Source organism: Schistocerca nitens, chromosome 1 (assembly GCF_023898315.1).
Source record: "Schistocerca nitens isolate TAMUIC-IGC-003100 chromosome 1, iqSchNite1.1, whole genome shotgun sequence".
In the NCBI taxonomy this organism is placed as follows: domain Eukaryota; kingdom Metazoa; phylum Arthropoda; class Insecta; order Orthoptera; family Acrididae; genus Schistocerca; species Schistocerca nitens.
Genome location: NC_064614.1, coordinates 949778037 through 949791909, shown reverse-complemented (window position 1 = coordinate 949791909; position 13873 = coordinate 949778037). Strand labels below are relative to the sequence as shown.

The 13873-nt window shown below is 38.7% G+C and overlaps 1 protein-coding gene across 2 annotated transcripts in view; it reads right to left on the bottom strand.

Moving 5' to 3' along the window:
• The window catches only part of LOC126194579 (PAS domain-containing serine/threonine-protein kinase), a 246348-nt gene extending 234542 nt beyond the window's left edge, over positions 1-11806 (bottom strand). Inside the window, exons 1-3 of one of the 2 annotated variants that reach the window (XM_049932777.1) lie at positions 11775-11806; positions 11220-11274; positions 11030-11127 (exon numbers count right to left, since the gene is read on the bottom strand). In XM_049932777.1, the coding sequence (XP_049788734.1) occupies positions 11030-11127; positions 11220-11274; positions 11775-11794 (173 nt within the window). In that variant the 5' untranslated portion in view covers positions 11795-11806. Of the gene's footprint in view, positions 1-11029; positions 11146-11219; positions 11275-11774 lie in introns of both variants that reach the window. The other variant, XM_049932776.1, reaches the window with a different exon arrangement.
• Between the last annotated feature and the right edge of the window lie 2067 nt (positions 11807-13873).

Below are 13873 nucleotides of genomic sequence, written 5' to 3'. Positions count from 1 at the left end.
GTTTGGTCCACTCAAAGAGGAACTAACAGAGCTTTAATTCACCTTGGACAAGAAGTGAAGGCACCAGGAACTTGTGCAACAACAGATCAAGTACACTAGCAAGGGGACTATATTGAAAAATGATGTTAATGCACATGTCCTATTTGTATTGTAATAAAAGGTACAGCTATGTTGCAGATCATTTTTTAATTCCCATCACATAAGAAAACTAGTGCTTGTAAGTGCTAAATTACAGTTGCTTGACCAGATTTGTGAAGCCTTTATGTAGGAAGTTATATGTAGATATTGGCTTGTGAGCCACTACTGCATTTTATGTACCAAATTAGTAATTTTTTGGTGTTCTCATGTATGAACAAAACAAGTGTCACATAGTACACCCAAACAATATCCATATTGGACCAAGTATACGCTCTATAAGCCCTTAAACTTAAATAAATACTCTACAAGCTACTTTGATGCTAGTGACAAGAGTACTTCCCACTGTCCCATTTATTACCTTTTCCGTGCCATTCACATATGGAATGGCGGAAGAATGATTGTTCAAATGTCTGTGTGTGCACTGTAATTGATTCAATCTTGTCTCCTCGGTCCCAACAGGAGTGGTTCAAACTCTGTAAGTAGGCTTTTGCTTGACAGTTGCTGATTCTCTTCAAGGGCATGCCAGTTCAAAACCTTTCTTTGTACACATTTGAGGCCCACAGATAGTACTATACAGCATGCATCCCACACACTTAATATTCTAGGATGGGTCGCACAAGTGGTTTTAGCAATCTCCTTTGAAGAATGACTGTATTTCCCCAGTATCTTACCAGTGAACTGAAGTCTGCCACACTTTCTTATAGGTAACTCTACCACCTGCAAAAAGTGGTGGTGGTGGTGGTGGTGGGTAGTGTTTAACGTCCCGTCGACAACGAGGTCATTAGAGACGGAGCGCAAGCTCGGGTTAGGGAAGGATTGGGAAGGAAATCGGCCGTGCCCTTTCAAAGGAACCATCCCGGCATTTGCCTGAAACGATTTAGGGAAATCACGGAAAACCTAAATCAGGATGGCTGGAGACGGGATTGAACCGTCGTCCTCCCGAATGCGAGTCCAGTGTGCTAACCACTGCGCCACCTCGCTCGGTTGCAAAAAGTCTGCAGTTACTATTGCCTGCCAGTTATTAATATATAACATATAACAAGAACAGCAAGGGTCTCAACCCACTTTCTTGGAGCACAGCTGAAATGATTTCTGCTTCTGTTGGTGGCTCAACATCCAAGATAACATGGTGTAACTTCCCCACTGAAAAATCTTCAATACAGTCATCAATTTCATTTGATACCCCATGTTTATTCTTTAATGAGCACTGAAGCTGTACTGAGTAAAATGCTTTCTGTGAGCCATGCACTAACCAACTGACCTATACAGCCATGACTCTTGACTTGCCCTCCCAGTGCACACTCCACAACATTCATTTACAAAACAATTCCATATTCTCCACAATATTGTTCCTTCCAGTAGTGCTAGTCCTGCATGGAATGCAGGAGAAGGTCTGTGAAGCTTGGAAAGTAGGAAATAGGTACTCAAGAAAGTAAAGTTGTGAGCTAGGTCATGAGCTGTGCCTCAATAACTTAGTGGGCAGGTGAATTGCGCATTAAATGCAAAGTTTCAGGTTGTAGTCCTGGACCAGCACATTGTTTTTATCTGTCAGAAGTTTCCTTTTGTCCCTATTGCTCATGGATGCTTTTGATAAACTCTCAGCAGGTGTGTGACTGTAGGGATGACAACCCCACACATTCACAACAATGATACAAGCTACGGACCCTTGAGGAGACCAGTGACCTCGCTATACCTGAAACCGATCGTCTGTGCAACTAAAATAAAATGTAAGCATTACTAATTCCTAGAATTTAATACAGGTTGTCACAAGGAAGAGCGTGCTTGCTTCGAAGCCTCATTGTAAATAAAGGCTCTTTATTTTATTAGATGATGTGATGTCTTTTTACACATCACTTTAATCACACTTCAACCATGTTCAAACAATAAACTAGTTTGTATGCCACACTGATCTGCTTAACCATCTTAACGTTGAGTGGTTCAACATTTGTTTCGAATTTGCACGGTTGGTACAGCAAATACATGGTAAAGGTATACTACCAACTTTTAACTGCATGAATAACAATCTACCATAGTGGCTGCCTCAATTTGAATTAGAATATCCTTTCATTTTGTCTATTTCACTACTGCACAGTTTCTATTGTATAGCCAATTTCAAGTGTACGGTATAAACAAGCAGACATGCATTTAGGTTAAAATGGAAACTTCCACTTCTTATACAATGTTAAAATGCAGAACACTATTACACTTGCAAGCAGTATGTTACTTCAATGGTGTCATGTTTCTTTTGAAGCACAGGCACCCAAATGCATTTTAACAATGTATGGCTTATGTAAATTTGGACTGTAACCGAACATATCCGTTTGACTAGTTAGGCTATATATTTGAAAATAGCTACTTCACAAACTGTGCAAACAGTAAAAATAACAACATAAAAGAATATTTTAATCCAAATTATTACAGTCAGAATAGAAGATTGTCATTTAAAAAATAATTTCGACTGTGAACTCCTGTGTCACTAAAACACTGGTTTTAATTGACATTCAGAATATTTCCTGGGTACAAATTGAAACTTCAACTGATCACTCATCTCTTCACTCACCATCATCGTCACTTATGTAATAATGTACCGAGGTCATAAGAGCAAAACTGGAAAAAAAATAATCTTCACAACTAACACATTGGGCTTATTATTGTGACTGGAACATTTCTTTGGTGACAAATAGGCTCGTGATAAAGTTCCTTGAAAAACAAAAAAAAATTTTTTTTTTCCATGTATATCAGTAGCAGCTAAATCAATATAAAGTGGGCAGCAATAATGGAAGCACAACTTCTGTTGCCCTTTTAAAATGTCAGATCTACTCATGGTATTGCAAACTCTTGAGTATTTCCCTGTACCTCAACCTGCATCATTATTCCGCACTCACAATTAAGTGCTTGGCAGAAGGTTCACGACACCACTTTCAAGCTAGAATGAAATTTTCACTCTGCAGCAAATTGTGCGCTGATATGAAATTCCCTGGCAGATTCAAACCGTGTGTCGGACCGAGATTTTAACTCGGGACCCTTGCCTTTCGTGAGGTCTACCAACTGAGCTACCAACGCATGACACACAACCTGTCCTCACAGCTTAAATTCTGTGAGTACCTCACCTTCTACAGTGCAGTTTTAATCTGCCAGAAAGTTTCACTTTCAAACTATTTCTCTACTATTCACCTCTCTAACAGCATCTACATCTACATTTATACTCCGCAAGCCACCCAACGGTGTGTGGCGGAGGGCACTTTACATGCCACTGTCATTACCTCCCTTTTCTGTTCCAGTCGCGTATGGTTCGCGGGAAGAACGACTGTCTGAAAGCCTCCGTGCGCGCTCGAATCTCTCTAATTTTATATTCGTGATCTCCTCGGGAGGTATAAGTAGGGGGAAGCAATATATTCGATACCTCATCCAGAATCGTACCCTCTCGAAACCTGGTGAGCAAGCTACACAGCGATGCAGAGCGCCTCTTTTGCAGAGTCTGCCACTTGAGTTTGCTAAACATCTCCGTAACGCTATCACGGTTACCAAATAACCCTGTGACGAAACGCGCCGCTCTTCTTTGGATCTTCTCTATCTCCTCCGTCAACCCGATCTGGTACGGATCCCACACTGTTGAGCAATACTCAAGTATAGGTCGAACGAGTGTTTTGTAAGCCACCTCCTTTGTTGATGGACTACATTTTCTAAGGACTCTCCCAATGAATCTCAACCTGGTACCCACCTTACCAACAATTAATTTTATATGAGCATTCCACTTCAAATCGTTCTGCACGCATACTCCCAGATATTTTACAGAAGTGACTGCTACCAGTGTTTGTTCCGCTATCATATAATCATACATTAAAGGATCCTTCTTTCTATGTATTCGCAATACATTACATTTATCTATGTTAAGGGACAGTTGCCACTCCCTGCACCAAGTGCCTATCCGCTGCAGATCTCCCTGCATTTCGCTACAATTTTCTAATGCTGCAACTTCTCTGTATACTACAGCATCATCCGCGAAAAGCTGCATGGAACTTCCGACACTATCTACTAGGTCATTTATATATATTGTGAAAAGCAATGGTCCCATAACACTCCCCTGTGGCACGCCAGAGGTTACTTTAACGTATGTAGACGTATCTCCATTGATAACAACATGCTGTGTTCTGTTTGCTAAAAACTCGTCAATCCAGCCACACAGCTGGTCTGATATTCCGTAGGCTCTTACTTTGTTTATCAGGCGACAGTGCGGAACTGTATCGAACGGCTTCCGGAGGTCAAGGAAAATAGCATCTACCTGGGAGCCTGTATCTAATATTTTCTGGGTTTCATGAACAAATGAAGCGAGTTGGGTCTCACACGATCGCTGTTTCCAGAATCCATGTTGATTCCTACAGAGTAGATTCTGGGTTTCCAAAAACGACATGATACTCGAGCAAAAAACATGTTCTAAAATTCTACAACAGATCGACGTCAGAGATATAGGTCTATAGTTTTGCGCATCTGCTCGACTACCCTTCTTGAAGACTCTGACTACCTGTGCTCTTTTCCAATCATTTGGAACCTTCCATTCCTTTAGAGACTTGCGGTACACGGCTGTTAGAAGGGGGGCAAGTTCTTTCGCGTACTCTGTGTAGAAACGAATTGGTATCCCGTCAGGTCCAGTGGACTTTCCTCTGTTGAGCGATTCCAGTTTCTGGCGGGCTAGGAAAAATTCTTACCTTAATTGTCTCACATGTTATTGAATTTAGCATACGTTAAAATGAAGGACTAAGCAAGGGACACGTCTTTTTTTGTTTTCTCCAAAAAAATTTCTGCTCTGAGATACAACCCTCCAAAGATGACACTGCACATACCATTTTGAAGCGCAGATTTTGGAAAAATTTTTGAATGCTGTAGCCCTGGAACAGTTCTGGATATTTTGTTGGTTTTTTTTTATTTGGAAGATTATTGCTTTATGATCACAAAGAAATCCTCAATTTGGTCTTATCTGTCAAAGTCCTTTTACTATAGTGTTCTGAACTTTTTTATAAGGTATGGATTTTTTCCAGTTGATTAGTACCATTCCCTGAAAAGGAGAGCTTCCACTTTTAGGTTGAGCAGGTTTTATAAACAACTGATATTTTGCCATACATAAAATCTGTTTTATTAGGTCACATTATCACATAACAGGCTTATAAAATGAAAACCTAGCCTTATTTTACATAATTTTAGTTTTGAAAGATGAGTAAGAGACTCATTTTTCAAGCATTTTAAATGGTTCCATAATGTATGTGAAAGGTCCAAAGACTTAAAGGTTTCAATTTATACAACTTCTGTGCACTCTGTTTTGTACTGAAATTAGCCAGTAAATGAACTAAAAATGTGTTCCACTGCTTCAGTTACCTTCCTTTGATATAGAGTGATGCCTTCCTGTTGAACCAATATGAACTGGAGCACTTAAGATCTTCGAAACATTGTGAACAGAAAGTGAGCACTGATGGCGTTGTTGCTGTCCTTCAGCTGGAAACCTATATTCAGCGGCTGATCCATGTGGTAGCATAAAGTTCACTACAAGTTCATTTAACTCATAACTGGTGTCTATAATCTCTGCAATCCACAAGTCAGTCATACACACATGCCACAAACATCCCCATTCTCAGGTCGTGAATCTGAATATTATCCTGCTGTTTCTGAGGTGTTGGCCAAATTAACGAAATATCTTCTTTCTTGCTTTTTAAAGTGCATGCAATAAGAGTTCACCCATCACTTTGAGTCCAAAAATGTGTCTTCTGAATTCCTTTCACAGGAGTAGTTAGTTTGGACCATTCTTTTTTTCTGCTCACCAAATTATTCGATTTCCTCTTCGTATAAAAGAATGAGGGCTGTGGATGTGTAAGATTTCATGATTCTAGTAAAATCCTCAGCATTCTGAATCACAGCAGTATTTGCTCTGAAAAATTATGTTTTGTAGCATGGTGCTTCAGCAGTCTCCTACACCATCACAAGGCCCCTTCCCGTGACCAGTAGCACTGTATACCCAGTCAGTTGGCACAAGCGACTTAATCAATTCAAACCGCCGGTAACAATTTTTAAAATGACTAGGAGCACCATCAGAAATAATGATTATCTCCTCTGCCCATTTGCAGTTGAAGAATTTTGCACGCTGCTAGCAAAGCATATTCTGGGTCATCAATTATAACTGGAAAATTTGTGGTCTTGTTTTGTAAATATGTCACTCCTGTAAAAATTGAAACCTGGTCATTATTCCAATGATACCCTTGTACTTCTTGTGGGAGAATTATAGACCAGTTCTCAGCAAAATCACAGTGAAGCACTAAACATAGTTCTTCAGCCTGTACACACCCTTTCACTTCTGCAATGTGTTGCTGTTGCAATTTCCTCTGATGCTGGTATGTTACTGCTTTCACTGACCATTTACCCAGCTCATCAATGAAACTGTCAAAGGCAACAGTTTTCTTAAATAGTTTATTTTCATCCCATCGCATATGTAATTTCTGCAGAGTTATCTGCTACATCTTCCAGGCCAAGTGTCTGTAAAGACAGTCTTCCCTTTCCAGGGCAATCACTACATTCTTGAAACAAACAAGTCTCTCACTTCATGACACAGGCTACTAATGGCTTCACATGCCCAACCAAGGTGTCATGTGTCAAGTGCTCCAGTTAATTTCTTCAAAGATACCACACAAAGTTCAAAATTTGCATAGTAAGCACATGAACAGACATCTCTATGTGGGTGTGGAACTACCTACTTAGGTCGTAGTGTATAAAATTTTGATCTTCCAGTATGTGAAGTTGTATAGTTGCTCTTATAAATTGCAAAAGTTTCTTTAATACTTTGAGTCTTGTACCTCTTCACTTTCACTTTCATAACTTTTTGACCTTCAACTGTTACAGTTAGTGTCTTTTTTGTTGGCACTCTGATGAGAAAAGTCCCATTTATCTTCCAGATAAAATGACTGCACTATTTGAACTTGAGCTGCTTCTAGAGGATGACCATAATAGGGATCTGGTATTTCAAAGACTCCTTTCACAGACACCACATTTCTTGATTTGCCTGCCATGTACTTTGATACTGATGGAACGTGGTTCAAAATTGTTTTATGAAAATTTCTCTGGAATAATAGTTAATACTTGCGCCTTTTCACTATAAGATGCAAAATATTCAACATCTGAATTGATATTTGTGAAAAATATCTGGGAAGAGGTGAAAGAGTGCTTTGATTCATTTTCTTCTGAAGATGGAATTCCTACCTTGAATAGTGTGGTCAGTTTTGTTGTAGTGTATTCAGCCATAGCTTTCGTAATTTCTCTGCACTTTCTTGATGCATAGAGCTTATGACTCTACTTCACTGACCACGGTTTCTTGGCTGGGCTATCACCTACCTCTGTAGTTCACTGATTCACGGTATTTAATTCTTCCCTTATTTATACAAAATCTGCACTATGGGAAGCTTCATCTTGTTCAGACACTATCGTTGTTGTTATTCTGTCAAAACATTTAGAACACAAGAAGTTGTTACTGGAAACATCTTCACTTTGAAACAGTCTTCAAATGAGAACATGTATTCCCAACCAGAACAAAGTCTGGTTGTTTTGCTTGTCTTATATATATCACTCTTTTATGGATATGCAAATAATCAGAACACTTAACTCTCCCCTGGCCCCAGTCAGAAGACATTTCAAACAGTCCTTTTAACAAAAATCATTGCAACTGTGTCAACTGGCAAATTCCTCACAAAACACAGAACTCACTGGATGGTCTCAGATTTCTTAGAAATCTCTTCAGTAAACAAATTAGCACTGAACAACTACAATACAGTAACCTGCAATGAACAACCAGGACAAAGAAACTGACAGGAAACAACAACGAAGTGTAAGATATATCTACAATAATGAAAATGAAAAGAAATAACTGCAGCAATGAAAGTGATAAGAAATAACGGGTCGACAGAAGCGTCCGATCCCACGCGTCGGCTTTGACCAGTGATGTAAGGGTGTTGTCGTGTGTGACGTCATGACGGCGCGGAGTTTGGTTTGAGTGTGGCTGTCTCCAGTTCTGTTTTATCTTATTTTATTTACTTTTCTGATCTGTTCGTTCTATCTCGTGAGATTTTTTTTTAAAAAGACAAAAAACACTAATCAGCTACTGAAGCATCTTTATCTTCTATGGGTTGCAGGGGTTACGACCCCTGGGGAGGTGGGTGGGTATTCATGCATGGCTGTCTTCACTTACACGTTGTAGCTATGCAAGGCGTCTAAATTTGTTTATATTTAGTTTGCCCCCACCCAAAACACCCCATTTCCCGCACTTGTCCCGTTAGTGTCATTAGGCTTCTTGTGGAAAGTGTGTGTGTTTGTTTTTGTTTCCGCCATATTTGTGACTTCATGGGTCAAAGCAGACGGGCGGGATCGGACGCTTCCGTATTTCTGAAATAACTGCAGCAATGAAAGTGATAAGAAATAACTGCAGCAATGAAAGTGATAAGAAATAACTGCAGCAATGAAAGTGATAAGAAATGACTGCAACAATGAAAGTGATAAGAAATAAAAATAATCATTGTAACAAAAAATTAGTAGGAAACAACTTCAGTGAAGACATACATTACCCTTGAAAGTAAAAAAAAAAATATTTGTTAAAATGAAACCTGTCAAACTTAAAAGTGGAAGCTCTCCTTTAGAGAGAATCTAACTCCTGGGTTGAAATTGAATAAAAATGTAAATTATAGAATTCAACAGGCGACAGTAAAAGAACTATGACAAAAAAAACGCCTAACAAAAAACCTTGGTTACAGAGGTACAGCATTAAAAAAAAAAATCCGAAATTCGCATCTTCAAAATGGTGTTTGCAGTGTCATTTTTGGAAGCCTGTATCAGGAAGTATTTTTTTTTTTTTTTTTTTTGGAGGAAACAAAAAAAAAAATACGCATTTCTTCCTTACTCCTGAATTTTAACTTATGGCAAATTCAAATACCATCCGAGACTATCAACATAATCCCCCTGCCTGAAGTGATATGGATTAAACCTATACCATTTTTAATTTAATTTATGGTCCATGTCCTTTCCTCAGCTAGAAAAACAAACTGTTTCCAGAATGAAATATCACTCAGGAATAGTGTGACTCCAGATTTGAAACTGCCTGACAGATTGAAACTGTGCGCTGGTCCAGAACCTGGAACCTTTTCCTTTTGCAAGCAAGTGCTTTACCAACTAAGCTATTCATCAAGTGCAATTTATGGCCCACTGTCACAGCTCTGATTCCTTTCTTCTAACAGTAGAAGTCCCAGAAAGTACGCAGTGAAGTTTGGAATATAGGAGAGAGGTATTGACAGAAGTAAAGCCAAGATGATGGGTCACGAGTCATGCTTGGACAGCTGTCGGTAGAGCACTTGCCCAAAAGAGGCATGGGTTCCAATCCAGAAAGTTAGAAAATACTTCTGTGTTTTACAGACTGTAGAGGTGTGGGCTGTCAATGTGTATCCAGAAATGCTTTCCAATGTTCAGCACGAACCAATAAAACAGATAACTGCGTGGGACCTGAGGAAGTGCTACAACTGGCAGCCACCGGTTCCCATCACTCGATGCACTGAAACATCGATCGCAAAGATACTTTTTTTAATGACTATTAACTTTGAATTTCGAGTGGAATAGTTCACTGGTTCGAAGAAACTTTTCCTTTTACAAGTGAGGGTCTGCATCTTCAACACCACTTTACCAAAGAAAATGAACTGTCTACTTTTGTTCTGCAGTGTTGACACTTGTTTGCTGCAATAGATTACATCTGATCACAGAACTGTACTTTGTGCCACATACAGTTCTTACAGGATACGCAAAATACTATTTTTCTTTTCGTCGAAAACCTAAAATCAACCACCATCTTTGCCATTTACTTCTATCACCAATGTCACCGGATTTTCAGTGAAGTAAAATGTGAGATTGTTAATTACAATATTTTCCTCAGTGTAACTAAAAGATACAGTTGAACTGCAGCAGTGGACTTTCCAATCAACAACTACATGCTCATGGAAGACAATTTCAATAGATGGTTTAAACTGTCTATTGAATGTGATCAGCAGCAACTTTTAATGTTGAAAAGCATATTTTGCAACAATTATTCAGACACTCAGTTTACAAATGGGTAACCTTCTGTAACATTGTACATCTTCATCCTCAATGTTGTCATTCACAAAAATTTTGACATGTGCTTTGGTGCATGATCGGGAAAGGAACTGAGAATTACTCAAAATCTTCTGTGTACTTCACACAGGATCATACCACTTTATCGACAGTTCTCTAGAATTACATCACAGTGTCTCCCAAGAGACAGCTACCGAATGACTACCCTAGGGGTCGAAGTGTTTACCTAGGATCAAAAATACGCAGTTAGCTGGCAGCACATTCAAAATACTGGAGGAAGGAATGTTACATTTAACATAGGCCTATCTTTAATTTCAAAACACACTGCACAAAGATGGAGAAACATGTGGAGGTCAAAGAGTTCATCATTTTTCATTATTCTCCTGCTGTTTTATGTTAAAAATCCCTTCTACCGTTGTGTATACTTCATCCACAATAGAGCAAGATTTTGGACATATCAAATTATGTTGACGCATGCATTCACTTCGTTCATATATCATTATGTCAAGACGATTACTTGAACATCAACAAACATTATTGTTGCTTCTTACATCAGCTTCGCCTACATTAACACTTCAACATACACACTTCCTTTACAGCACTAAACGAGTCAGAAAAACCAAACGAATTTCCTTTCATAGGCAGGCTACACGTATATTCAGACATCTCAGCTTTCACTTCTCTCCCTATTCATTATCAATAAATTAGCGAAGAACATACATTGCCTTAGTTTATATACTAAGTATAAAAGAATTTCGACAATACGAACCTTATTCTGTCTACTGGCGAAAGATAGCATTGTAAGCCATGTTCTGCTATCTTTCTGATGCCACGACCTGTGGCATTTTGATCCCACTTCAGTATTTTCTGAAAAGAGAAACCCAACTACGTTCATCTATTTGCAACACAACTGTTCCTGTTTCATGCGTCAAAAGGAAAAACAACTGTCATAAGATTACCCGTTCACTCCTTGTTAAAGTCTTCGGTGTATTCCAAACCACAGTTGCGGGTGATCTGTAAAATTCGAACACACACTGAGCAAACGTAAAATAAAAATTGGTGGATTTTTCATCTTCTAGTTCTACTTTCGTGTCACGTTAATAGCGACAACCCAAGAACAATTCCCATTTTCGGTTCATACCGACAACACCGAAATATAGCGTGAAAAATACTGAAATAATTGAAAATTCACTATTTCTCGACTTTTTAAATGGTATTAAAACACCACAGAAGTGTTCTATAAATACAATGTTTATTTCTGCTAAGAATTTCACGGACAGAACGCCTCCCTCTGCTAAAGATGTGTCTATACAAACTGATCAATACGGCAGCTTCGCGACCGCGCAGACTGTTTGGAGTTGGGAATTATTTTCTATTGTTAGCAAATGAATTTGGAAATTTTCACAGACTTTCGGTGTTATAGGTGAGAACAAACAACTTTAACGTGCTCAAAACTTGGAATTTAAAGATCCTTTACAGCAAGACATAATCAGGAACTCATAATTTTACGTTACCCATTTGAAAATTCCGCCATGTTTCTACAGCAGTCTATCAAACACAAACTGTGCTGAAGTCGCACGATACAAATCAAGATTCTAATGTCTCTGACACCACAGCTTATTCCATAGCAGTATGTCAGCACCCTAAACCCATTCAGATATAGTTATTTCATTACTCATAAACGACAGAAATATTTGTCATTGTTGAAATGTAGATGAGCGTACAGTGAACTAAAATGACCTAAAGAATTTGTACATTTTAAGGATAACTAGCATTGTTATACAACTCAATATTTCATCACGCTGAATACACATTAGAAATCAGTAGAAAAAGAAAACGTTCAAAACACATTAAAAATGTATTGCAGATAAATTCTTATATTAGATTGTGACGGATTGAAATATTTATTAAAATAGACGATGTAATCCAGTACAGTAAGATTTGAAAATGAATATCACATAATCTCAGTTATAGGTAGGGCAAGTAGCAAGCTTCGCTGTAAAAGTAAATATTGTGAAACTGCAGTTTGTCTACAAATGAGCCCACTTAGGAATACATGCTCCCTTTTGCTTTAGTACGTGGGATCTAAAGGATGTACAATTAAAAAAGCGCACTAGAAACATCGCAAAGATAGTTTAACACTCGTGGCGGTGGTGTGTTTATAGCTATACAAAATGCGATAACATCTTGTGACAGTTTTAATGATTCCGAATCCGAAATAATTTTGGTGAAGACAAATATTAAAGGTGTATCAAACATGGACATGGATGCGTTTATAGACCCCTGCTGCAGGAGCAGCAGTGGAGGAACATTTGGATGGAAACTTGGAGAACAATTCACGTAAATCTCCTGGGCATATTGTAGTATAGGGTGGAAACTTCAGCTTACCATCTGAGGACTGGGAGACTCAAGTGATTAGGGCAGATAGCAGGAACAGGGAGTGTTGTGAAATTGTTTTGAATACCTTATATAAAAATTACATTGAGCAGTTAAGGGGTGCAAAGACAGGTGGGAAGTGATACCAAGGAACAGGGGCCACAGAAACAGAACAGTTTCTGACACTTTCATCATTGGCACAAACAACAGATTTACCTTGTTGCGTCAGGCAACTAATGAAAAGGGTCAAGTAGACGTAAGTGTAGTCAGCACTTAACAGACTTTCACTAGGAAACCAACTGTATCAAAAAATGTAGAAAGTAGGAGAGAAATTCTGTTGTTAGGTAGTGGCCATGGAAGAGGTGTAGGCCAGATCTTGCACGAAAAATTAGGTGACCGGTACCACGTCACAAGTATTTTGAAGCCCAGAGCATGTCATAGCCAAGTGATAGAGGATGCAGGATTATTGTGAAATGGTTTTACAAAGCAGGATCATGTTCGTGATAGTGAGTGGAGCAGGAAACAGTGTTGATAGGGACCAGGGTTACAATATTGAGTGTGACCTGGTAAAAATAGCACCTGCAACGAAACATACAACTGTTGATTTGATTACTGCTTTCATACAGTGTGGTTGGCCCCAATTGAATAACTCTGTCAGGAGTGTCAATATGGAGCTAGATCAGCTGCTTCAGGCGAATACTTTGTCAGGCATAGGTTTTGTTCCTGTTGATGGTATTTGTAGGTGGGACTTCATAAGATATGACCTGCGTCTCATAGGAAATGGAAGGGTAAATTGACGGAATGATAGCATCATCTTTAGAGGGGTTGGGACTGAAACTCATGGGAGTACTTCTTTTTTAGTCTAATAATTTAACATTTAGTGTAATAATTCAACATTGGTTGAAATTAGGCTTAGTTAGAAGCTCAGAGATCCAGGTACTAGAGATGTTAAAATATTACAAGATTCTCATAACAGTACAGTGAAAAATAAGTTTAGTATATCACGAGATTCTCACAACAGTGCAGTGAAAAATAATGTTACTATATTGTATCAGAATATTAGGGCATTAGGAAACAAAGTAGATGAGCTTCTTGTTTGTTTAGAAGATTTAGAAAATGAGGGTGGAATAGATGTACTATGCCTGTCTGAACATCATATAGTCACAGGTATGGGAATGGTAAATGTAGTGTGGATATAAACTTTCAGCACTGTAAGTAGAGACACTATGAAGAGAGC